Raw genomic sequence first — 26,992 nt, 5'->3', positions numbered from 1 at the left:
GTTCCCAGTGACTAATGTGGAAATAAATGTTTAACATGTTTGTACATGTATGACCTATATCAGATTGTCTGCTGTCTTGGGAAGAGAGAAGGGAGGGAGAGAGAAAAATTTGGAGTTCAAAATCTTACAAAAATGTATGTTAAAAACTATCTTTACATGTAATCGAAAAAAATAAAACACTGTTAAGTAAAGAAAAAGAAGAAGAAGAATTGGGGATGGACTCAGGACATTGCCTTGAGGATGGGGTGGCCTTCATAAATGTCTGTGGTGCCAAAGCACCTGGTAGATTTTCCCGAATTCTAGTCATATCCCTAAAACTGCCAAAAGTACTGACCATTCAGCAAGTTGCCAGCTAGAAGCCTATTGCAGCTTTTGACGTCATTGACTCTGACTGACTTTTAACCACCCAAAGTCAAGTATAGAGCAGTGCTATGAAAAGGTTCTCTGATGCAGCAGAGAGAGCTTGAGGGTTCATGTTTTCTGATCCCCACTCTTTGCATGACTGTGGGCAGACTGATTCTCTTCTATTTCAGCTTCTTCCTGATAGCTTCTAATTTTTTACATGCTCCTTCTCCCATTAGAATGTATGTTTCTTGAGAGCAAGAGCTGTTTTTTGCTTTTCTTTGTAACCCCAATAGTTAGCACAGAGCCTGGCACAGAATAAATAACTAATAACTATTTATTGATTATACTAGATAATAATAATAGTGAAAATAATCTTCCACCAAAGACTTTTGATGCACCACTGGAATATACCTGGCAAACACTTTGCATTTGCGTAACTGCAAATGGTCCATAAAATTTTGTAAGCCTTCCCAGTTGGAACAACTTTAAATATAGTGGTAAACTGTATTCTTTCACATACCAGCAGAGCCAAGTACAATGAAGCTCATCATCATGACGTCTGGCACAAGGTGATGAATTTTATCAGTTACAGGAACTCACTAGGATTGAGGCATAGAAGGGGCAACAGTCTGCACTGGGGAAGGGAATCCTGATCACATTACTGAGTAATAGTAGTAACTGCCATTTATATTACATATTTGATTCTCACAATGACCCTGGGAAGTAGTTGTGCAAGTAATTTTTCTTTTTAACAAATGAAGAAAACCAGATAAATAAATGTAAAATGTTTTGTTAAGGCAACATAGTTAGTAAATAGCATGGCTAGGAAGAGGGAAAGGACGAACATTTCTATAGGGCCTCCATGTGCCAGACACTGTGCTAAACACTTTTCAAATATTGTCTCATTTGATCTTCACAACAATCCTGCAAAGTAGGTGCTGTAATTACTCCCATTTTACAATGGAGGAAACTGAAGCAAACAGAAAATCTCTCACTTAGGTCACACAGCTAATTATCTTGAGGGCAGATTTGAACTCAGATCTTCCTGACTCTAGACTCTGATTTATCCCATTATACCACCCAGTTAGGCCTCAAATAGAAATCTGGAACTCTTATCTAATGTCAGATTTCTGACTATAAATCCAGAGCTCTTTCTACTCCACTTTCTCTAAGGACCACTTTCACCCTTCTAAGTCCATAATGTCAATGGCCCACTCATGGTCCTTCCTGAGTTATCCAGGCCAAGGCAGGCAAATAATGACACGGTGTACCTGAAAACAGAAGGTAAATGAATTCTCTTGGATTCAGAAATATATTGACTTCTCCCTCTTTCCCCACTATTTTTACCTTCTTTATTATGCTTTGCTTAAATTAGATCAGATGTTTATGTATACACCAGGTGAGATTTAGGGAAATTGGGTTAACCTTTCAGGAGAATCAGGAGTTTTAGATGGGATGTGTTTTAGATGGGATCTCTCTGTAAATTTTTGTGGATGCCAAACTTCAATAGTTCATTGAACCATGAGAAGGAATATGGGTTCTCAAAAGAGGCATAAGTTGGAAAGGCTTAAGGAAGAGTGATGGTGACAGTATCTGTCCAATAATCAGGCTAGCTTAAGTACAAAGAGATTCCAGCCTCTGTGGACGGACCACCAGAGGACCCACTGCTGCTGAGAGTGATTGCCTGATTCTTCAGTAGGAAGCCAGTTTTTAGACAAAACATATGGTTTGTTTGAGATGATTATTGTGAGAGAAGTCCTTGTATCAACCTTTGAATTTGCACATGGAAGTGGTCCAGTTTCCCAGCCATGCAGGGACAAGTTCAAATAATGCAATAAAGTTATTCACACAATTCCCATATTAGACATTGTCAGGTATAGATTAAACTAGTTAGAGAGCTCATAATGGGCTGGTTCTGAGTAGAAATATATATGTGTCACCAAGGTATCCAAGAAAACTTAAATATCTGAGAACGAAAGACCAAAGCAATACGAAAGTTACCACAATATTAACAGTGTCTCCTTGTATCCTAGTAACCCCTTCTTAATATCCATTTAACTAATACAGTTTGAGTCCTAGAGATCTCATGTACTAATCTGATCCCTAAATATCTTCCACTTCTTATAATTTAGTATAATCACTTAAATCTGGTTCTCCAATTTTGACACTTCAGAGGATTTCAGTTTATATACTATCCTTACTTAAATCTTATACCTGACATAAGAATGTTTTAAAAATTTATGAGGTTTCAGTTATAAACTGAATTCTTCTGCCATTTAAACTTATCATACAGTTATTTTAATAATGGGAAGTTAATTTCAGTTTACTTTTATCATTATAATTTATGTGTAATTTCCTTAATTCTTAATTAATCTTTAATCCAAATTTAAGAATTTATGACCAAAACATGTGCTCAGCCTGTATTTTTTATGATAGATAAATCTGGAAGCCAATCATTTACATGTGTTTATAGTTTCTAAAGAAAACAGTCTAATTCTGTAGCTTTCTCAATTTTTTTTATTCCATTTAATTAGAAAACTTCACATTACATCTTTGTCTTACTATCTTGTCTAATCATTTACCCCTTTGGAGAATATCATCCCTGTATTATGATTTGATCACAAATATAGGTTAAAATTTTAAGTTGTTCATTCCTGAATCCTATTATAGTAACTCAGAGATATTCCAATATCATTTTCTTATTTAATAGATTTAATAACTAGTACTTATAATACTTCTTGATTGTAAAAATTTGTGATAAAAGGAAAAAGACATAGTTAATATCCTAACAGAGAGAAAAATTGATTCCAGGAATGAAAAATATCTAACAATCAGTTATCTCACAGGGCATCAAAAGCAAGGCTCAGAATTAACCCAGGTAGGAATTTTCCTTTTTCAGAAAGGAAATAGCACGATGGAGAAATAAAGTCAAGAGGATCCTACTTAGACTGTATCCAGTTCATCTCCAAAATTTTTCCCAGGCATAGATATCCATCTTTAGTAGTTCCCAGACTGCAGCCCATTCCATTTTCTATTTGCTTCATGACAATTCAGACAACTATCCCTGTATTCAAAGCTCAAAACAATAGTAAATTACACTCTTAGGAATTTTACCTTAAATAGTAAAATTGAACCAACCACAACTTAGGGCTTGAATATCTTCCCTAAAGTTTCCCTAACAATTAGCACTTCATTAATTTCATTTTGAGAGCACCTTATGTACTTTTATAATAGCCAAAATTTTCAAATAGAAATTTGATATTATAATAATTATTATTATTGCCTGTTTTATAACTAAATATATCTCATTGAATATTTAAAAGTTTTCAAATATTCAGGGTTTTTTTTTAGCATATCCTATTAAAAGTTTAAATTATGTGTAACAGAATCCAAATTAAAAGGGAAGTTTTGTCTAACATTGATCTCTCAAATTTAACAATATTTAGAAATATAATAATAACATAAACAATAAACTTCAGATGACATCAATTGCATTTTCAGATTACTACATAAAGAAATCATTGATCTAATTACCTTTGGCATTTTAAAACCCCTTTAGAATTATCAGGCATGGAACAATTATATTCAATTAAAGAAATAATGTAGTGCATAGCATATACCAGTCACTGTGTTAAGCCCTTTACAATTACTATATTACTTTGGTTTCACAACCACCTGGGAGGTGAGTACCATTATTATTTTTCTTTTTACAGATCAGGAATCTGGGAAAAACAGAAATAAGCTAATTAGCCTAATAAGTTTCTGCAAGGGGAACAGAGAAGGGAGGGCTCCTCAAGGGCAGAGGCTGGCTGGTTTTCACACCTCGTGCTACCACTCTAGGCACTGTCAGAGACACCTGTACCTTCCAGGCAGCAGATGGGCAGAATCTGCCTAGAGTTGGGCCTACCTTGAACCCTGACTAATCAACTGGGCTTTGAGTGCAGCAGAAGGCACAGCCTTAGGGCTGGGATAGATGGTGCCAGAATCTTACCATCGATGATAGTTCCTGGTGGAAGGGCAAGGCAAATGTTGGCTCTGAAGCCTGCCCCCCTTGACCTCCAAGCTGCAGACCATTCCTGGGGCTATGACCACTGCAGCTGCTAGAGCAGAGTGGGCAGGCTTGCCAGGGGGTAGGGGTGGCCTGCTGAATTCCCAAGGACACAGGACCATTGGGACCTCTGCCAGTGTGGCCTCCCTCTCCTGTCCTGCCCTGTACAGTAGGTGCAGAACTTGATTCAAGTTTCCCAAGAATTCTCCTGGTTCTCTTTTATTAATCTGATGTAAGATAAGAGAGGTTAACAGAGACATGGGGTGTAATGGTCTTGTTAGCAATCCCTACAGCTGAGAAAAATTCATGACTCTGGAGGAGATGAGTGAGGAAAGCAGAGGCTTTTACTGAATATCCTCTTCTCTTGCCATCTCTCTCCATAGCATGCTGAGTGATGGAGGTTGTAGATGAGAGTCCATCAATATTTTCTGGGGTGCTTTCCCTTTTTTAAGCATCTATCTTAGCCTTTATTTTACATTCTATTTTCCAGAGATTAGGTTTCTTAGACTAAAAATAAATTCCTAGCTTGCATTTCTTGTTGGTTAAAAGGACCATCCCTTCCTTTACAAAATAGGGTAAAAACTGAAAAGTCAGGGAAGGGTTTTATTTAACAAGAGGTTGCTAACTGTTTACCTTTTTTCTCCCTTTATTTCTTCAATTCTGGAATTACTTCTTTTTCCTTTTTTTTTTTTTTGTTCAAACATTTTTCCCCAATTAAATATATAGTTTTCAGCATTCAATTTTTATAAGATTCTGACTTCCAATTTTTTTTTCTTCTCCATCCTTCCCCAAGACAGCAAGCAATCTGATATGGGTTATATATGTACAATCTATTAAACATATGTTCACATTAGTGATGTTGTGAAAAAAGACTCAGAACAAAGGGGAAAACTATGAGAGAGAAAAGACAAAAAAGTAACTGCATTTAGTTTCTACAGTTCTTTTTCTGGAAGTGGATAGCATTTTCTATCCCAAGTGTTTTGGAATTGTCTTGTAATCATTGTATTGCTGAGAAGAGCTAAATCATTCATAGACAATTATCACACAAAATCACTCAAAATTTTGCTTTTCCTGTATATAATGTTCTCCTGGTTCTACTTACTTCACTCAGCATCAGTTCATGTAAGTCTTTCCAGGCTTTCCTCTAATTAACCTGCTCATCATGTCTTATATCATAGGAGTATTCCATTATATTCATAAACCACAACTTATTCACCCATTGATGGTCATCCCCTCAATTTCCAATTGCAGCCACTACAAAAAAAAAAAATACTGCTGCGAATACTTTGCACATGTGGGTCCTTTTTCCTTTTTTATGATCTCTTTGGAATACAGACTCAGTTGTGGTATTACTGGATTAAAGGGTGTTGCATAGTTTTTATAGCTGTTTGGGTATAGTTCCAGAATGTTTGGGTCAGCTCACAACTCCTAGTTTTCTCACATCCCGTACAGTACTTACCATTTTCTTTTCCTTTCATCTTAGCCAGTCTGATAGATTGATTTTAATTTGCATTTCTTTAATCAGTAGTGATCTAGAGCATTTTTTCATATGATTATAGATGGCTTTAATTTCTTCTTCTGAAGACTGCCTGTTCATTTCCTTTGACCATTATTAATTGGGAAATTAGTAACTTGTATTCTTATTTATTTGACTTAGTTCTCTCTATATTTTAGAAATGAGGTCTTCATCAGAAACATTGAATGTAAAAATTGCTTCCTAGCTTTCTTCTTCTCTTCTAATCTTGGCAGCATTGGTGGTGTTTGTGCAAAAACTTCCCAGTTTAATGTAATCAAAATTATCACAAATTCTCTTTTTTTGAAGAATTGACAGGTAAACTATCCCTTCCTATCCTAATTTGTTTATAGTATCACCTTTGATCTCTAAAGCATGAACCTCTTTCAGCCTTACCTTGGCATAGGGTATAAGATGTTGGCCTATATTTAGTTTTCTCTGGAATTACTATTAAACTAATTGCTTGAACAATGAAATTATTAATCTTGCCAATTAACCTTTTTAAAAAAATTTTAAATATTTAATATTTATTTTTCTTTAGGGCAAATTCTACAGAGTGATACCCCAGTATGTACTGTTTCAAAAGGGAGTCAGTTCCTGGAATTACTAAGTTTTTCCTGACTCTCAAAATGACATGATTGCTAAACTCCTTAATTAATCTCCAAACATCCAGAATCTGCTAAAATATTTTAACAGTTCTATAAACTTTGATTATCTGACTTTAATTCTGTAATTCCAAGTTGGCCAATCTTATAATGACAGAAAAGGTGTCCTACAGGGTTTTTTTTTCTTTTTCTTATACCCTGAATCTCCTTGAAAAGCCTAACGTGGAACTAGTCTTGCTTACTGGGACAACTGTTTCAGCCATGAGAGTTCATTAATCTTTTCCAGTACTATAAACTCTGGCTACAGCCCTTAGAGGTTTTTCTGGCTGGATGCATTTTAAATCTTGTAACAGAATCTAGCTCACAATACAAACATGACAGAGATATTCTGCACCTTACAAAAACACAAAGTGAATGACAAATACAAACAGTAAAGTGCACAGACATAATTTTACCTTATTGACTTGGGGCACACAGAGCCTGAGATGTGCAGAAAAATAAACTAAACATGAACAAAGCAAAGGTGTGTAGAGAGAGACCAAATTATAGAGGTATGCCATTCACAAAGCCATTCACATACTCTTAGCCTACAGGGTTGTCGGAGCTGGACCAAAGATGGGTCTGCAGGGGCCAGAGCCAAACAGAGCATGCTAGACACAGGAGAGTCAGGAGTCAATGGAAGTCCTGAGGAGGAGGGCAGAGGCAATGTTGTATATTCACAAGGGGGATGGACCATGACATAGTCATTCTTAGGTCCTGGGCAGCACATTTCATGGTGGGCTTGTGCCTTCCTGGATCCTGTGGAAACAGTCTCCGTGGTGGTTGTCTCACAGCAGAGAATAGAAGCAGAGCTAGTGTAACAGGACCTGGTGTGGTTCATTTAGCACTTAGAAGAAACATCCTGCTTGCCGGTCGGCCTTAGCTCTGGGAAGTTCTTTGGCAAAAGTTTTCAGGGCCATCAGAGTCCAGAAGCAAGGAGAAGGTCGAGTGGCCCGGCTGCAGCTCCCAACTCTCAGCCCCCCGCTGCGGAGCTGTCTTCCTGGCCATTGGAGCAAGTTGTTCTTAGCACCTATTTGTGGCAGGAGCAGACATGTCCCTACGGACGGACCATCCACCCAGGCTGTCCTGTCTGACGGTTTGCCAGGATGGCTGCTCCCTAGCACAAGCACCTTCAGTGAGAGCTCCAGCTTCTGGCAACAAAAAGCCGGGTACAAACCTGCCCTCTCTGCTGTGCTGGGCTTATAGCCTGACAGCCAACAGAGGAAACAAGTCAGCACCGGGCCTTCCATATGTGCAACCGTTAGATAGAGCAAATGGAGAGACTGTGAATGCTGGGGGGAAGTTCATTTACCTTGTCAATACACTTTTCAGAGAAGTCTACAGAGGTGACAAGATGGGCGCATGCATTGCTAGACCTATCCACTGTTGGTGTGGTTGTTTGTCCTTTATTCTTTTATTTATTTTTCGGAGGCAGTTGGGGTTAAGTGGCTTGCCCAGGGTCACACAGCTAATGAGTGGTAAATTTCTAATTAGATTTGAACTCAGTTCCTCCTGATTCCAGGCCCAGTGCTCTATTCACTGCTCTGTCTAGATGCCCCAGTTAATCCTTTATTTTCAAAGAGGACCCTCAGCATATGGGAGGCTCCAAAAGAAAGTGGACAAGAGAAGAGGGGTTGACTCATCTACTAAAATGAAGATCTATAGAGCTGTTGTGCTGACCCCATTGGTGTGTGCCTGTGAATCCTGGACAGTATCCAGCACCATGACAGGACACTGAATGGCTTCCACTTGAATTGTCTTGAATATTCTGAAGTGTTATTGAGGGCTTCTTTCAAATTGAACTGACAAGTATTTAACCACTGTAGCAAAGAGCATAATTCCAATGGTCACATAATAAATACCAAATGCACTCTTTTTTCCTAACTTAGTAATATTTTATTTTTTCCAATTAAATGTAAAAATAATTTTCAGCACTTTTGTAAGATTTTTTTTTTTTTTTTTTTTTTTTTGAGGCTGGGGTTAAGTGACTTGCCCAGGGTCACACAGCTAGGAAGTGTTAAGTGTCTGAGACCAGATTTGAACTCGGCTCCTCCTGAATTCAAGGCTGGTGCTCTACCCACTGCGCCACCTAGCTGCCCCACTTTTGTAAGATTTTGAGCTCCAAATTTTTTCTTTTCCTTTCTTCCTTCCTTCTCAAGAAGCAAGCAATTTGACATAGGTTATACATGTGTGATCATAGTAAACATATTCCTACATTAGTTATGTTATGAAAGAAGATTCAGAACAAAAGAGAAAAACCATGAAAAAGAAAGAAAAAACGAAAGTAATAAACTTCAATCTGCATTCAGACTCCTATTTCTTTCTCTGGATGTGGATAACATTTTCCATCATGAGTCCCTTGAAATTTTCTTGGATCTTTGCATTGCTGAAAAGAGCTAACTTTTATCATAGTGATTTTTGCATAATGTTGCTGTTAACTATGTACAGTGTGCTCCTGGTCCTGCTCACTTCACTCAGCATCAGTTTCTGTCTTTCCCGAAGGCTTTTTCTGAAATCTGCCTGCTCACCTTTCTTATAACACAGTAGTAATTCTACTACATTCATATACCACAACTTGTTCAGCCATTCCTCAATTGAGGGCATCCCCTCAAAAAATGCCACCACAAAAAGAGCTGCTATAAATAGTTTTGTACACATGGGTTTCTTTCCTGTCTTTATGATTTCTTTAGGATATAGACTCAGTATTGGTATTGCTGGATCAAAGAGTATTCACTGTTTTATAGCCCTCTGGGTATAGTTCTACAGTTCTCCAGAATAGTTTGATCAGTTCACAATTCCACCAACAATATATTAATGTTCCAATTTTCCCACATCTTCTCCAACATGTATTTTTTTCTTTTCTGTCATATTAGCGAGAGATTGTTTTAATGTGCATTTCTCTAGTGCATAGTGATTTAGACCACTCTTATCTAAAACAAAGAACTTGCACAGGGGAGGTGGTCACACAAAGATTAGAAGAAGTGGTATGAGGACACTCTCAAGACTTCTCTGAAGAACTTTAGTATCAATTGTGAGACCCAGTTGGCACAGGATTATCCAGCATGGCATGCCTGCGTCAAAGAAGGCACAGTATTTCATGAGCAGAGCAGAATCCCAGTAGCCCAAAGAAAATGTGAGAAGCACAGATCCAGAGACATCTCCATCCCAAATGTTCTAATAGCCTACTTCTGCATAACCTATGGTTGAGCCTTTTGAACTCGTATAGGATTGATTACTCACAGCTAAAAACTGCACCCTGCCCCAACATCACAATGTCATTGGTCCTCTTTGAAAATGAAGAACCCTCAACAACATTTTTTAATCCCTATGCTTGGAGATGCTGCTGGATCCCTTGAATTTGAAGATCTAAATTGCACAAGGCCTAATGCCAACTGGGCATCTGCACTGACCGGAAATAATGTAATGAACCCCTAGTAGTTGAGAGTCAGCTCAGCTACTGCCTAAGAAAGGACAGACTTGTCCTATCTAGAAAGAGGGTTGAAGTTTTCCTGCTGCTCAGTAGTGGGATCCAGCCAGTGGGTGTTCCACTCTGAACAATATAGGAGACTTGGGGATGGGAAAAAAAAATTGGATTGGAATAAAGAAATTGTCTGTTAAAATTAAATAGCATATATTTGTTAATGTTTGTTATGGCTGAACTTTTACAGGCCAGTATCTGATGTGACTGTGACTACAGGGTCCCACCCCATAGCAGAGGTGTTGCTGTTGTCAGAATTTCTGCTTTTATATGTAAGATTAAGAGACAAAAGATATAGCGCCCTTTTGTAGATAATTTGGTTAGTTATTGCATGTTATTTATATTGACTGTCAGCCTCCATTTTGAGAGATTATCTTTCTGTGTAAAAGAAACAAGGATTAAGTATAATGTATATAATCTTCTGTTTAAACCTTTGTATATAGCAGTAACCATTTTTGTTTGCACTTTGAGTTAATAGTTTTCTCTAAAAATAATCATAACTGCTTATAACCTCTTAACTTTCCTGTAAACGTTTAATAGAAGTTTTTTTTGTTTCTCCCCCCTCCCTGAGGCTGGGGTTCAGTAACTTGCCCAGGGTCACACAGCTAGGAAGTCTTAAGTGTCTGAGACCAGATTTGTACTCAGGTCCTCCTGAATTCAAGGCTGGTGCTCTATCCACTGCGTCACCCAGCTGCCCCCTAATAGAAGTTTTGATAACTTTTGGCCTAACTATAAAGGCTTTCCTTCCTTCCTTTCCCCAGATTAATATAACAATAGCTTCTTCAGGATCATTCTTAGTATAATTATTATTAGCACTTGCACTGGGCAGATAGATCATTGACTGAAAAAAACAGGATAAATAAGATAATGTATTTCATCCATAAACTAATTGGTAGAAACCGTCAAGTACAAAAGTATAAGCCCATATAACCCAGATAACAGTCTTCTTTGTCTGAAGCTGCTGAGAATTTAAGTGTATGCCAAAATTGAGCTGTCCAAAGGAACAGTCATGAACTTGAAAAACACTGTCCATGAACTTAGCCACCATAGGCTTCCTTATAGGGCATGTTTCCTCTAAACTGATACTTTGTTTCTCATTTTTTAAAGTTTGTATTTTAAGTAAAGTTTATAAAGTGCGTTTAATAAGTTAATTTTAGTTGAATTTTAATTTCTTTATTTTATAAGTGAAACTAGTGTCCTTTATGGCATTGGTCAATAAATGAATGCATTTAAAAATAAATTAAATTCCCTTGATAAAGCTAATGGAACGTGCTGTTTACAACTGTGTCAACCATGTATACTTTGCAGACTCCACAGTACCCAAACCTTTCAAAGACAACTCTTAAACGTGAGACTTCACAAATAAACTATATCAGAATGGAAATTTTTTTCATTCTGGTCTTGACTTACTCGTTGGACTAATTCACCTCCATCCTAGTAAATTTAACCTTCCTCTTCTACCCTTCCAGGTCCTTTTTATATGTTATTTTTCCCAGGAAAAATGTAAGTTCTTTGAGGGTAGGATGTATTGTTTGCTTATATTTATATTCCTAGCACATTACACAGTACCTAGAAAGTACCAGGAGATGTGCAGTTTACAGATCCAACACTAACCATTTTACCACCTAAGTGCCTCCAAAGTAGAGTGTCAAACTTGATGTCAGGAACATCCCAATTTGAAAAGTTCATATACTTGTATAACTCTGAGCCTCACTTCATTTATAAAATAAGAAGATTGATCTTGATGACCTGAAGAGTCCTATTCTATCCCTAAATCTGTGATCCTGTTTCTAAATTTGCTAACATTTCTGCAACAAACATTTCTTTTTTCTACTTAAAAAATTTTAATAATAGCTTTTTATTTTCAAAATACATGCAAAGATAGTTTTCAACATTCATCCCTGCAAAACCTTGGGTTTGAAATTTTTCTCCCTCCTTTTTTTCCCATTCCCTCCCCGAGACAAGTAATCCAATGTATGTTGAACATGTAAAATTCTTCTAAACATATTTCCACACTTATCATGCAATACAAGAAAAATCAGTTCAAAAAGGGAAAAAACGAGAAAGAAAAAAAAGCTAGCAAACAGCAATAAAAAAGTGAAAATACTATGTTGTGATCTACATTCAGTCCCCAGATTTCTCTTTTTGGTTGTAGATGGCTCTCTCCATCACAAGTCTATTGGAATTGGCCTGAATCACCTCATTGTTGAAAGGAGCCAAGTCCATCAGAATTGATCACATAATCTTATTGTTGTCGTGTACAATGATCTCCTGGTTCTACTCATTTCACTCAGCATCAGTTCATGTAAGTCTCTCCAGGCCTCTCTGAAATCATCCTGCTGGTCATTTCTTACAGAACAATAATATTCCATAACATTCATATATCATAACCTACTCAGCCATTCCCCAACTGATAGGCATACACTCGGTTTCCAGTTCGTTGCCACCACCAAAAGGGTTGCTACAAACATTTTTGCACATTACAACAAACATTTCAATAATAAAGACTCCATATTTGAATTCTAACATGGGAGCTCCTAGAAGTAGAAATGGTCAAGAAGACAAAGGGTAATCTGTGTCAGACAAAAATACATAAAAAATAAATTCATACTGAGAACAACAAAATATTGAGATAATTAAAAGATTAATTTTAAAATATTTGAAAGTGGAAAAGATAATTGATTGGAGAAATAATCCTTTTATCAAAAAGTTGATTAAGATGGTATCAGTAACTACTAATCAATACCCTTACATTTTCATTTCTACAGAATCACCACAAGTATGATCTACTCACATATTGAAAATATCCTGGATGAAATATGAAACGGGAACAAAAAGGAAAAAAATATGAGAAAGGAATATTTTTAATGCTTTATTATAGCAGGCTGATTTCAAATACAGCATTCGGTTAACTTTCAGTATTTCTCTTTAGCCAGTATGTCACATCTTCACAATCCCATAATTGTCAGAATACAAAAGCTTGCTATGTTAATTATTTCTTTACTAAAAACAGCAATGATTCAAGAAAGCAAAACAATCTTTAAAAGCTCCCATAGGAATTAGAATAGGCAATGAGGAAACAAAACTATTAACTTTGCAGATGATTTGATAATATATTTAGAGAATCAGCTAAAATATTTGAAATAATGAACAATTTTAGCAAAGTTACTGGATTATAAAATAAAGTTACATAAGTCATTAGCATTTCTATGTATTACCAACAAAGCCTGACAATAAGATAGTGAGAGATTCCATTTAAAATAACTAGACAATATAAAATATTTGAGAGTCTCCTTGTCAAGGCAAACCTAGAAACAATATAAACACAATTGCAAAATTTTTCACACAAAGTCAGATCTAAACAATTGGAAAATTATCAATTGTTCAAGGTAATATAATAAAAATAACAATTTTACCTAAATTAATTTATTATTTAGTATCATTCCAATCAAACTACCAAAAATTAGTTGATAAGAGCTAAAAATAAAAAAAATGATAACAGTTCATCTGGAAGAACAGAAGGTCAAGATTATCGAGTCAATTAATGAAAAAAATGCAAAGAAAGATGACCTAGCTTTGCCAAATCTAAAACTGTATCATAAAAGAGCAACCATCAAAACTAGTTGGTACTGGTTATGAAATGGAGTAGTGGATCAATAAAATAAGTTAGGTACACAAGACACAACAGTGAATGAAAATAAATATTCTACTGTTTGATAAACCCAAAGACTCTAGCTTCGGACTTAAGAACTCACTCACTATTTGGCAAAAACTGCAGGGAAACCTGGAAAATAGTATGAGAAAAACTAGGCATAACTAACATTACTAACATTCACACCATATATTAAGATAAAGTCAAAACAAATACATGATTTAGACATAGGGGGTGATACCATAAACAAATTAGGAGAGCCAGGAATTTTAATGTATCAGATTTATAGAAAAGGAAGAATTTATGATTAGATGAGAGAGAACATTATGAAATGCAAAATAATTGTTTAAAAGAGAAGCAGAAAGCTGGGAAACAATTTTTACAGTCTGTGTTCCTGATAAAGGCCTCATTCCTAAAATATGTAAAGTAGTGAGTCAAATTTATAAGAATACAAGTCATACCCCAAATGATAAATAATCAAAGGATATACCAATTCTTATCGTGCAACAAGAAAATTGGATTTACACACATATATTGTATCTAGGTTATACTGTAACACATTTATTATGTATGAGATTGCCTGTCATCTAGGGGAGGGAGTAGAGGGAAGGAGGAGAAAATTTGGAAAAATGAATACAAGGGATAATGCTGTAAAAAAAAAAATACTCATGCATATGTACTATCAAAAAATTATAATTATAAAATTAATTTTAAAAATAAAAATCAGAGGATATAAAGAGGCAATTTTCAGATGCAGATGAAGAAATTAAAGCTATTGATAATCATGAAAAAAATTCTCTAGATCATTATTGATTATAAAAAGCAAATTAAAGCAAATCTAAGGCAGATAGAAAAGAAAAACAATACATGTTGAAGAAGATGTAGAAAAATTGGAACATAATGCACTGCTGGTGGAGTTGTGAACTCATCTAACCATTCTGGAGAGCAATGGGAAATTATGTCCAGATTATAAAATTGTGTATGCCCTTTGGTCCAGCAAATACTATTTCTGGGTCTGTATTCCTAAGAGATCATAAAATAGGGAAAAGGACCCATGTCTACAAAACTACTTATAGCAGCTCTTTTTGTAGTGGCATTTTTGAGGGGATGCCCATCAATTAGGGAATGGCTGAACAAGTTGTGGTATATGAACGAAGTAGTTATAAAAAGATGCACAGGCAGCTTTCAGAAAAGCCAGAAAAGGCATGAACTGATGCTGAGTGAAATGAGCAAGACCAGGAAAACATTGTACACAGTTAATAGCAACATTATGCAAAAATCAACTATGATAAGACTTAGCTCTTCTCAGCAATGCAAAGATCCAAAACAATTCCAAAGGATTCGTGATAATGCTATGAGGTCTGAATATAGAATGAAGAATACTAGTTTCACTTTTTTGTATTTTTCTTTCTCTTGGCTTTTTTCCTTTTGTTCTGACTTTTCTTTCACAGTGTGACTAATGTGGAAGTATGTTTAATACACGTTTAACCTATATTAGATTGCTTGCTGTTTTGGGGAGAAAGAAGGCAAGGAAGGGAGAAAAAAATTGGACCCCAAAATCTTATAAAGGTGAATGCTGAATTTGGAACTATGCCTGAAAGGCTATAAACATTGTGCAATATCCTTTGATCCAGCAGTCTCCCTGCTGGGTCTATATCCCAAAGAGATAATAAAAAGGGGGAAAGGACCCATATGTGCAAAAATGTTTTTAGCAGCTCTTTTCATAGTAGCAAAAACTTGGAAATTGAGGGGATGCCCATCAGTTGGGGAATAGCTGAATGAATGATAGTATGTGAAGGTAATGGAATTTTATTGTTCTGTAAGATGTGATTAACAGGCTGATTTCAGAAAATCCTGGAAAGCTACGTGAACTGATGCTGAGTGAAATGAGAAGAATCAGGAGAACATATATACGGTAACAATAAGATGATGTGATGATCAACTGTGAGGGACTTGGCTCTTTTCAACAATGAGGTGATTCAAAGCAATTCTAATAGTTTTGTGATGGAAGATGTCATTTGCATCCAGGATGGAAGATTGAATGAGATATTTGTAAAGTGTCCAGCACAGAGCTTGGAACACCATAGGTGCTTAATAAATGTTTAATTCACCATATAAGATCATATGCATTCATTTAAGATTGATAGATTCAGCCACAGAAATAACATTTAAAATCCTTTAATAAGCAACATCAAGGCATAAAACAAGACCACATTCTTAAAAACCAAAAAGTGAACAATCTGATAGAGGATTGGGGCTGATTATGTCATAAGAATCAGTGATAACAGACTGAAAAATATTGTTAGAATAACTCATAAAATGTTACAAGACTTGCAGGAGAGGTTATAAGACACATCAATAGATGTGTCACAGTGTATACTTTTGGAAGTGCCAGGGCTTTAGAACTGGAACCAAGAACCTTGGAGGTCATTTAATCTGATACCTCTTATTTGACAGATGGGGAAACTGGCACCTCAAGATCCAATCACTAGTCAGTGATTGAACTTAGATTATCAAATCCTCAATCCAGAGTTATCAGTAGCAATCATGCTTGTCAGTTTAATTTCAGCATTTAAAACCAAGTCAGCAAACATTAAAAGCCTATTGTGTGTGTGTGTGTGTGTGTATGTGTGTGTGTACTTGTATACACAGTGTCTGCCACATATTATTATTTCCAGTTGGGAAATAATGGGAAAGCTTTAAAACTTCTCTTTAAAAATTCTTGTTAAAAAATAGAATGAAAAATGAAGGCAGCATGATTTATTGCAAAGAAAATAGAATTGGGATTAGGCCATAGAAAGAAAAAATTTTGTAAACTTTTGTAAACTGCAAAGTGCTACTAAAACGTGTTAATATCCTCCTGTTAACTTGTCACAACATGGTGATGATTGCTCATTCTCAAAAGCTGGCCAAATACAATTTCTAGCAGTTCCTGCCAACCATAAGGTTTCCTCTAGGTACCTATCATATCCCAGTTTGCTATTCAAGGACCAACCTCACTAAACTTTGGGGGGTTTGTCACCACAAGACTGTCCCTCTTTCAGCTATGTATTTTTGCCTCATATTTCCATCTTCCCTATCCTCAAAAAGAAACAAACATTTAACAAAAAAATCAAAAACCTCCTTATCGGTCCATCCATCCCCACTATCATTCTCTGTTTCTCCTGCCTTTTGAATCTATAATCCTTAAAAAGGTCGTCTACAATGGGTGCCTCCAGTTCCTCTCCTCTCATTCTCTTTAATTCTTTACAATCCAGCTTCTAACCTCATCATCCAACTAAAACTGCTCTCTCAAAGTCACTGACCATCTTAATTAACAGATCCAGTGACCTTTTCTCTGGCCTCTTGACCTCTATGCAGCCTTTGGTCATCTTTTCAAATGAAATCATGTTTGTGAAGCAGTTCTTTTCACAAAGTAGTCATTTAAATACTTCATTGTTGTATTTTCCTTGACACACTCTTGCCTCTAGGTCTCTGTGACATCTCTAGCTCTCTTCCTTCCTCTGGAATAGCTCCTTCTCAGTCTCCTTTGCAGGATCTTTATCTGACTCATACCCATTAACTATGGATGTCCTCCCAGGCTCTGTTCAGGGTCTTGTTCTCTTTTCCCTCTAGATTTTTTGACTTGATGATTTCCTTAGCTCCCATGAATTTAATTATATCTGTGCTGCTGAATCTCAAATCTACTTGTATATTTGTAATCTTTTCCTGACCTCCAGTTTCACAACTCTGGTTGCCTGTAAGTAAGATTGAATGTCCCATTGATAAATTTAAACTCAGATTATTTAAAATGGAATTCATCATCTTTTCCCCCCCAAACTCTTCTCCATTCCAAACTTCCTTCTACCTGTGGAGATTATCATCATCCACTTCCTCGGGCTCACAATCTGTGTCATCCTCTGATTCCTCACTCAACCCTCTATATCCAATGTGTTGCCAAGTCCTTTTGATTTTACCTTCTCTGCATTTCTTGAATACACTCCCTTCTCTCCTGTGACACTGCCACCAGAATGATGGCACCTCATCACCTCATCACTTCATTCCTGGACTGCTGCAACAGCTTTTGGGGGGAAGGTGACCTGCCTCTTCTTGCTCCATCTCAATTGATCCTCTACTCAGCTATTAAAGTGATTTTCCTAAAGTGCAAATTTCACCATGTTACTCCTTACTAAATATCAATGGCTCCCTGTCACATTTCCAGGATCAAATAGAAAATCTTCTGTTTGGCATTTAAAGCCCATTATAAAGGGCTTTATACACACACACATGTAGCCCTTTCCAATCTTCTCTTCTTCTCTTCCATGCTTCTCACACAGAACACTCCAGCTCCTAGCTTTGGGGCATTTTCTCTGGTTTTCCTCACCTGGGATGTTCTCTCTTATCTCCATCTCCAGATTTTTCTGGCTTTCTTCAAGTCCCAAATAAAATCCTACTCTCTAGAAGCCTTTCCTGTTCCCTCTTCATTTCAATTCCCTCAATTCATTATTTCCTATTTGTCCCACATGGATTTTATTTGTTCATATCGTTTATTTGTTTTGTCTGTCTTTGGATTGTGAGCTTCTTGAGGGCAGGGTCAGCCTTTTGCCTTTCTTTGTCTCATCCCAGTGCTTAGCATAGTACCTAGCACACTGCCTGACATATAATAGAAGCTTAATAAATGTTTATTTACTGACACTGGATAGAGACCAGACTTTCTTTCAGGAAGGCCTGAGTTCAAATCCTAAATGTTAACTATGTGATCCTGGATGAATCACTTAACCTCAACCAACCTCAGCTTTTTCATCCTTAAAATATGCAATAATAATAGTACCTACTACCTGGGGTGGTTCTGAAAATCAAATGGGACAATAATTTGTAAAGCACTTTGCAAACCTTAAAATATTATATAAATGCTAGTTATTATTTAGCAACAGCTACTCACAAAGCTGCTTGCTAGGATGGTAGGGGGGAGTAGTAGTGTACCTTGATGGAGGGAGAAATGCCCACAGTGAGACCATAGATATTTGAAGCACTATAATATAAGTGCATATTAGTAAGTTACTTTTTGGTTTTGTATTTATAAATGGAAAAGATGTATAAAATTGTAAGTGAGCACATTTTTGAATTTTAGGTGTATTGGTTTGCCAGTGAAGGTAGGCGGCTGGAGTGCATCCATAGAGGGAAAGACACAGTAAGTAACTAATGTAAAAACTGAAGTTAGTCATTTCCATATGGAGAAGGCTTTGAAACAACCTTTAAAATCTACTAAGTTTTATATTAGTTCAAGTGTCTAACTGTTCCCCAAATCTTTTACAGTAATCATTTTCTTCTGAATCTTCAGAAACAAGCTCTCATTCACTCAATCTACTTTTATATGTTGTAGAACACCACACCTCTAGGTGGTTATGTAACCTTGAGCAGTTGGGGTAGCTCCTCACTTGTGTCTTCTGTAAAATGAGAAGGAGGGACTTGATCATCTTTGAGGTCCCTTCCAGCTCCAACACCCTGTAATTCTATAGTACTATGGGTTACTAGCCATATTATCCCAATTGGCCAATAATGTCAGGGCCTACTCCAGACAGGGCTAGACTTGGAGTCAGGAAGGTCTGGGTTCAAATCCTGCTCCTAATACCCATATTAGCCATGTGGTCATGGACCAATTGATCCACCCTGCGAGCCTCCTTTGTGAGACCAACAGCACTGTGCTGTGGAGCCTACGTCAAAGAGTAGACGTGTATAAAGTATTTTTCAGAATTCATATCCCTCTCCATGTGATAATTGTGGTTATCTTGTGCTTCTCTATTTGATTTTTTGGAGATTGGCCAGCATAGGTCCTTTCCCCACCATCGTTTCTATAGTAGATAACTTTCAAGAGTTGCTATGTTTGAAAAACAACCTCACCTGCTAGTCACCCTCCTCCCCCCACAACCCCGTGCAGACTTAACTCAGCAGGGCTGCAGACAAGTAGGAGCCCACCTCTGCCTTTGCAGCGAGCAACATTTGCTTGAGTCTGTCTTCAGCTGGCACGGCAAACTCCAGTGCCATGTACTCTCGTGCAAGTTGTGGGGGCTTTGGAGGGAGAGCAGAAGGGAGGATGTAAATCTTAGACCTCATCTTCTCTGCTCCAGTGCATACTCCTTACTTACAAAAATACTCTGCTACTCCACTGTGTCCTTCCCGTGCAAGGGGCGCATTCGGTACTTAATGATCTCATTTGTTTTTAGTGAGCATAGCTCTACATCAAAACATCTGTAATTAGCTAGATGGTTTACCTACTGAAATGAGTTCGTCTTTCAGACAGTTAGTTCTCACTGGGTGAGATGGCTGTAAGCCACACCTTGAGATTTGGTTGAATAAACTAGAAATGATCATCTTAGAGAAGAGAAGACTTAATATTCAGGCATTTGAAAGTCTACACTAGGAAAACAAAAGATTTAATTTACCTAGTTTGGCACTGACAATAAAACTAGAATGATCATGAAGAAGTTTCATAGAGGCAGATTTTGGTCTAATGTAATTAAAAATTCCTTCACATGGAGAACTATTCAAAAGTAGAATGGGATGTCTAGTGAATTCTCCATAATTCAATCTGCAAGGGTTTAGAGCTGATAAGGATCTTAGGGATTATAGAGGCCAACTCCTCATTTTGAAGATGAAGAAATAGGTGAAGAGATTGGAAGTTCTTTGTCCAAGGCCACACAGTTAATACAGTTCTGATTTGAATTCAGACCCTTTACCTCCAATGTTAGTATTCTTTCCATGCTTGAAGCTAGATAGCCCTTTTTTTTTGGGGGGGGGTATTGTCAGAGAGATTCTTTCCAGACAGGAGTTGTATATGGGGGGGAACCTTCAGAATTTCTTTCTAGCTCTGTTATGACTTTATAAGATTTGGAAATATTGTGGGTTATTTGTTTTTCCCTCAATGTTTTAGATACAATGTCGAAATTATATCCTCCTCCTCCACAAGATAAATAACACAACTTTGTATGTTTGTGGAACTAATGCATTTCATCCAGCTTGTGATTCCATGGTAAGTAAGCATTCGGATGGGCGAACCATTGGTTGCTTGATTAAGTTTCAGAAAATGTCCATATAGATCATGATTTTTTGCCATCATAAAATCAATGCATTTTGTCCTTATTTCAATTTTCCCACTTAGTGTCTCCCAACTTAACATCCTATCCCATAAAAAGACACTCCCTTGCTTCCCTGTATCTGCCCTCTGGTACCACCATTATTCCAGGTGCCCAGGCTAGAGGTCTTAACGTCATTCTCACAGTTACCATTTCCAGGTTTTTAATGCTCTGTTTTGGTTCAGACCCTTTTATTCCTGTTTATCTCAAACCTATGTAACCATAGGATAATTCTTCTAAGTAATTCTGTGACTCCAGTCTCTCTTTCCTCCAGTCCAGACATTTATACAAATTTAGCAAACTAGTAAAAGCTGTCTGTGCAGAGTTTGTGCTGAGTGCTCAATTACTATCTAACAGGGGAACATAGTACCCAATCTTCAGTAACTACTTCTCTAAAATAAAATGCAGAGTCCTCAGCCTGGCTTTTCAATTCAATCTGGCTCTCACCTACTTTTCCAGTCTCATTTCACATCACATTTCTTTACATATTGTTTCAATAAAACTGAATTTCTATATACAGCATTCCACCTCCTTGCTTCCATACATTTGTACCCCCATGTCTAGAATGCACTTCCTCTTTACCTCCACCTCAAAAATACCCTAACTTTGTAGATAGTTTAGGTGTCACCTGAGACATTGAAGACATTGTAGGCATAGGAAACAGTAAAAGCAAAAGTATTGAGTCCAGAAAGTGTGAAGCATAATAAATGTTTGTTGTAATATAGACCATTTGACTATAACATAGATTATATAGAAGGGAGGCATGATATAAGGCCTAAAAGGTAGGGAGCATCTAGTTGTGAAGTGTTTTGAATATCAAGCTAAGGAGTTTGAACTTTAGTGGAAGTTCCTGAATCACTTAATTAGCAAGTATTTATTGAACTTTGTGTACCAAGCACTGCTAGGCCATAAGGATATATGTACAAAGAATGAAACAATCCCTACAGATAAGGAACTTAAATTCAAATGGGAGAGGCAAGAAGTAGATGTATTAATATAATTCAATAAAAAATTCTAGGTAGGGAGAGAGCACTAGTAGTTAAGGCAATTACAAAGGCTTCATGAAGAAGACAGTACATGAGCAGCATCTTGAAGAGAGGGGCTCTCTGAGTTAGAGGTTAAGGAGGGAATGCATTCCAGGCAGGGGAGACAATTAATGCAAAGGCCCAGAGATGGGACATGGGAGAGATATCCTGGTGAGGAATACAGAGAAGGCTGCTATGGCTGGTTTGCACAGTGCAGGAGGGGGAGTAATATCAGTGAGATCAGAAAGATAAGTTGGAACCAGGATGCCAAGTTCTTTAAAAGCTAAACTAAAGAGTTTATGTTTTACCTTCCAGACAATAGTAAACCCTTGGAGATGATTGATTATGGAAGTGACACGGTCAGTTTTTACACTTTCAGTGTGGAATAGACTAAAGTGAGAAGATCCTTGAAGTAGGGCAGCCAGTGAGAGATGAGGAGGGCCTGAAGTTGCAAACTAATAGAGAGAAGAGAAGGGGTCGGATTCAAAAGCTATTGTGGAAGTAAAAACAAGATAATCTTTCTTAGATAATTTTCAGCAGTTTTGTTCATTGTGAAATGTCCTTCTATGATTCCTGTAACCTACGTATAAAATTCAAAGTGTTTGACTTTCATTATATTTCATCCAATCCTATTATTTATATAGCCATGAAAGGTGATGCACAGTTACACAGATTCATTCATGCCTTTTCTCAAGCTCTTCTACCTGCTCTCTTCCTCTCTGACTTTCTCCATCACTCATGTTGTCATTTCCTTGTGGAGAAGGCCCCACCATCCTTCCAGATTTTATATTTATAACCTCAGAATTGTCATCAAGTTTTCATTCTTCCAACCCCCCCCATGTCCTGTGAATTGACAAGAATTGCCATTTCTACCTTCACAGTATCTCTCACTTCAGCTGCCTTCTTTCCTCTCATACAACTGCCATCTTGGTTCAGGCCTTCACCATCTCTTGCATCCATGATTGCACATCTAATAACTGGTCTCCCCATTACGGCATGGACCTTATATTTTCATTGTACCTTCTCCCCTTAGATACTCATTGAGTGTTGAGCACATAAGATTGACTTCAGTGGCCCCTGTGCTCTGCACCTAGGGTACCATTATGATGACAGTTGCGTAGACTAGTGGGAAAAGAACTTGATCTACGCTTGTGACTCTGGGCAAATCTCGGACTTTTGGAGTCTCGGTTGTCTCATCTGTACAGTATGGGAGTAGATTTTGCTACATTTGCTCTAATGGCCCTTACTATCCAAAAGCTTACCTTCTTGAGCCTCAGTTACCTTATTTCTAGAAAGGGATGACTATCCTTGCACTTCCAGAGTTGTCAGGTCCAAAGGAGCATGTCTGTGAGGGTCCTGTGTACCTGAAAAGCTCTGTGGATGGGTTGGTTGTATTTCAAGCAGTGCCATCATTCATTTCTAATGTTTAACCCAGGTTATCAACAATACAGAAATGCATCTAGAGGGCAGTGACAAGGAGAGCAGAGGGAAATGTCCATTTGATCCTGCCCTCAAGTATAGCTCCGTGTTTGTTGGTATGTTTTTATATGTTACTGTCTCCAAAACCAGACTCTCCAGGTTTGTTAAGAAAAAAGGAGGGGAGGGGCAAGGAGCAGTTAGGTGACACCGGAGATAAAGCACTAGCCCTGGGGTCAGAAGGCCTGAGTTCAAATTTGACCTCAGACATTTACTAGCTGTGTTCCCCTGAGCAAATCACTTAATCCTGATTGCCTCCACAAAACAAAAGTGACCTGAGTCCTCTCCACTCTCTTACTGTGGCATAAAAGATTTGGGCTTGCCTTTGGCAGGGAGCAGGCTGGGACAAGTAACACCGCTGCTCATCTAGTTAATCCCAGCTCTGAGCTATATCAGTTCCAGATAGGGCTGATAATTAATAGCCAAATCAGGTTTCTTCTCAGAATTGTGGGTTTTATTATAGTTTAGACATGAAGTTTCCAAAGATTTCTAATAGAAAAAGAATAGTCAGATTTTAAAACTAATTATATGAAACATTTAAGATATGTTGTAGCCTGCTCACTTCAGCTGAATTTTCTGAGTTCTAAATAGTTAAACCTCAGTCAAATCTCATGTCTGTAAAGCTCCTAAAATTTTGGAAATCATCCCTGCTTTCCTTCTACCCCACCCCTCAAAATTATATATATTATTGATGTAGTTTAGACATATCTTATTTTAATATGATAAAGCCATCCCTAAATATTCTTTAAATGAATCCATCTTTGTTACTATAAGCTAAAGGCAATTATATAGTTTCTAAGAGTGAAAAAAGTTTTGTAAGAAATGAGGAAACAGAAAAAAATTGTATATATGTTAGGGAATAAGGGGAAAGAAGAGAGGATTGTTAGTAGAAAATAATCTGACGTTTTATTGTTACGTTTAATCATTTAAATTATAATTCAATGTCTCCCTCTTACCTGTAGGATAGTTTTAGGGGAGGACATGGTAGCAGTGTCCAAATGTTGAAGGATAACCATATAGAAGGTAGAGATTTGATTTACTCTGTTAAACTCAGAGGAAAGAACTAGTATTAATCAGGTGGGCAAAGAGTTTTATGTAGGGGTAAAGTGAGAAGGGAATTAAAGGAAGACAAATTTTGTTACTATATAATGAAAAATTTCAAACATTCAGAAGAGTTCAAAAATTGAATAGTCTGCCATGGAAGAAGGTAAGAACTCCAGGAAGACATTGGATGACCACATTTCAGAGTTTGTTGAAGGAATTCTTGGTTAAATAGAGATTGAGCTAAATGACCTCAAAAGTCCTTTCTTACTTCTATTTTAAGTCCTAACTCCTCATATTTCTAGGATTCATAGAAAGCCCTTCTACTTCTGGTATTCTTTATTACATTCTGTCCGTCCTTCTGACATTGCAAGCTCTATATTCTAAGGTTCCTTTTAGGTCTTATATTTCATGTTTTATGTTTTAAAATCTTTCCTATCTAATGTTATGACCTCTTTTTCCTGTAATTTGCTCTGCTGAATACAATTACTTAGGTCTTTATTATTTTGGTGGATGTTGGCTAATTTTTTTGTTTTAGTAAATATTTCTGTACCTTTTTTTTTCCCATTTCTTCACAGATGGTGCACTTTACTCAGCTACCTATAACAACTTTTTGGGTACTGAGCCTGTTATATTTCGGGGTCTGGAAAATCATTTAAGGACAGAATTCAAAACATCTTGGTTGAATGGTAAAAGACATGTATTCAGCTTATTTCAGTACTTGAAGTAGTTGTATCTAAGGAAAGTAGAACTAAGAACAAAATTCAAGCCAGTTCAGTGTGTTTTTATTTAAATCTGCAATGCATTTATTATTTTCAGTTACTATGAATTTTGGAATCTAATTGTATTAGATAATATTAAAAGTCCCTTCCAACTCCACCTTCTTTGCTCTGTGTTCTTAGCTTCCCAACACTGAAATTTTGTATTCTGTATCTAAAGGTTCTAGTTTTGTTTTCTCTATGCTAACATAGTTTCAAAGTCAAAAAAAATCAAGTCAACAAGCACTTATTACTCACTGTTTGACAGGCACTGAGCTGTGAGGGATACAAAGGAAGCCAAAAACAGTTCCTGTGCTCAATGAGCTCATATTCTAATGAGAGATATAGTTACATGCTTATAAATTTTATATACCATAAATTGGATATAATATCAGAGGGAAGGCACTTGGATTGAGGGAAAAAAGGAAAAGGCCTATTGCAGAGGATGGGATTTGAGGTGAAACTTCAAATGCAAAATAAATGCAGGAAGGCAAATAAATGGAGGAAGAGAATTCTAGGAATGACATATAGCACAAGAGTTATCAAAACCATCTGGTACAAAACCATCTAAGAAAAAAGAGTAGTGGATCAGTGGAATAGGTGAGGTACACAAGACAATAGTCATTGACTATAGTATTCTAATGTATCTCAGCTTCTGAAATAAGAATTCACTATCAGCCAAAAGTTGCCGGGAAAACTGGAAAATAGTATGGCAGAAACTAGGCATTGAGCAACATCTAACACCCTATGCCAAAAGAAAGTCAAAATGGGTTCATGATTTAGACATCAAGTGATACGATAGGTAAATTAGAAGGGAAAGGGATAGTCAGATCTTTGGAGAAGAGAGGAATTTAGGGGCAAAGAATCACTAGATAGCATTGGTGAGGTTTAGATTTAGGGAACCAAAATGTGATTAGGGTTTCTGGTGGTCAGGGAATTAAATGATAAGGTCTAATGGCAGGTTTGGGGTTCAGGGAACCAAATGGAGATCTTTGTAACCTCTTGGGATTTGATGCAAGGGTAGGGAGTTTTGGGGACTCCCTTCTGGAAGCACAGAGGTTCTCTGTAAAGGAATTTACGGACTTGAAAACCTAGATTGATAAAAGGGTTTATTATGGGGATTGGAAGTAAGGCTAGAAATCCTGACAGAGAGGCATGAAGTCTGGTTAGGAAACAGGTAAGGATAAAGAGAATATGGCACTGGAAAGAGTATTCCAATGGACAGAGGCCCTTGGCATGGCACGCATGGAGCTGGCATGTTTGGAACCTCTGCAAAGAGAGGACTCCAGCTTGGCTCTTTTTATAATGGGAGATTTAGCTAAAGGGGGCCCGTGGGTGAAGTCCCAAGTTAGCTCCTCCTGGGTTTCAGCTTGAGCTAGAATTTGAATTGAATTTAATGAATTTCAAGACTGAGTCAACCCCACTCAGATAACAAGGATGAAACTGTTTGTCCTTGGGGCAGGGTCCCTTATTGAGGTGGAGTTAAAGGAGATTTTCTCCTTCAAGGATTTTCAGAATTTCAGGGTCCTCTCTTCAGCATCATAAAATGCAAAGTGGATAATTTTGATTACATATAATTAGATTTTAGACAAACAAAACCAGTGCAGCCACGATTAGAAGGGAAGCAGAAAGCTGGGAAACAATTTTTATAGCCAGTGTTTCTGATAAAGACCTTATTTCTAAAATAGAGAATTGAGTAAGATTTTTATTCCTCAATTGATAAATGGTCAAGGGATATAAACAGACAATTTTCAGATGAAGACATTAAAGCTATTTATAGTCATATGACATATTACAAGAGAAAAGGCATAGACTCAAGAGATGGATCATACTGTGTAAGAAGTAGCAAGAAGACCATTTTAACTAGGATAAGGTGTAAGAATATGCCTCTTTCTCGGGG

The 26,992-nt window shown here is 37.1% G+C and overlaps 1 protein-coding gene across 4 annotated transcripts in view; it reads left to right on the top strand.

The window, feature by feature from the left end:
• LOC141562895 (semaphorin-4D-like) overlaps positions 1 to 26,992 on the top strand; it is a 57,013-nt gene that overhangs the window by 9,306 nt on the left and 20,715 nt on the right. For all 4 annotated transcript variants that reach the window (XM_074303198.1, XM_074303215.1, XM_074303224.1 and 1 more), the window contains 4 exons: positions 18,791 to 18,850; positions 20,591 to 20,689; positions 23,253 to 23,352; positions 24,913 to 25,023. In XM_074303198.1, the coding sequence (XP_074159299.1) occupies positions 18,791 to 18,850; positions 20,591 to 20,689; positions 23,253 to 23,352; positions 24,913 to 25,023 (370 nt within the window). The remainder of the gene's footprint in view (positions 1 to 18,790; positions 18,851 to 20,590; positions 20,690 to 23,252; positions 23,353 to 24,912; positions 25,024 to 26,992) is intronic.

The sequence above is a fragment of the Sminthopsis crassicaudata genome, chromosome 1, assembly GCF_048593235.1.
Source record: "Sminthopsis crassicaudata isolate SCR6 chromosome 1, ASM4859323v1, whole genome shotgun sequence".
Taxonomy (NCBI): domain Eukaryota; kingdom Metazoa; phylum Chordata; class Mammalia; order Dasyuromorphia; family Dasyuridae; genus Sminthopsis; species Sminthopsis crassicaudata.
Note: the sequence above shows the minus strand (reverse complement) of the source record. Positions and strands in the feature narration are given on the sequence as shown.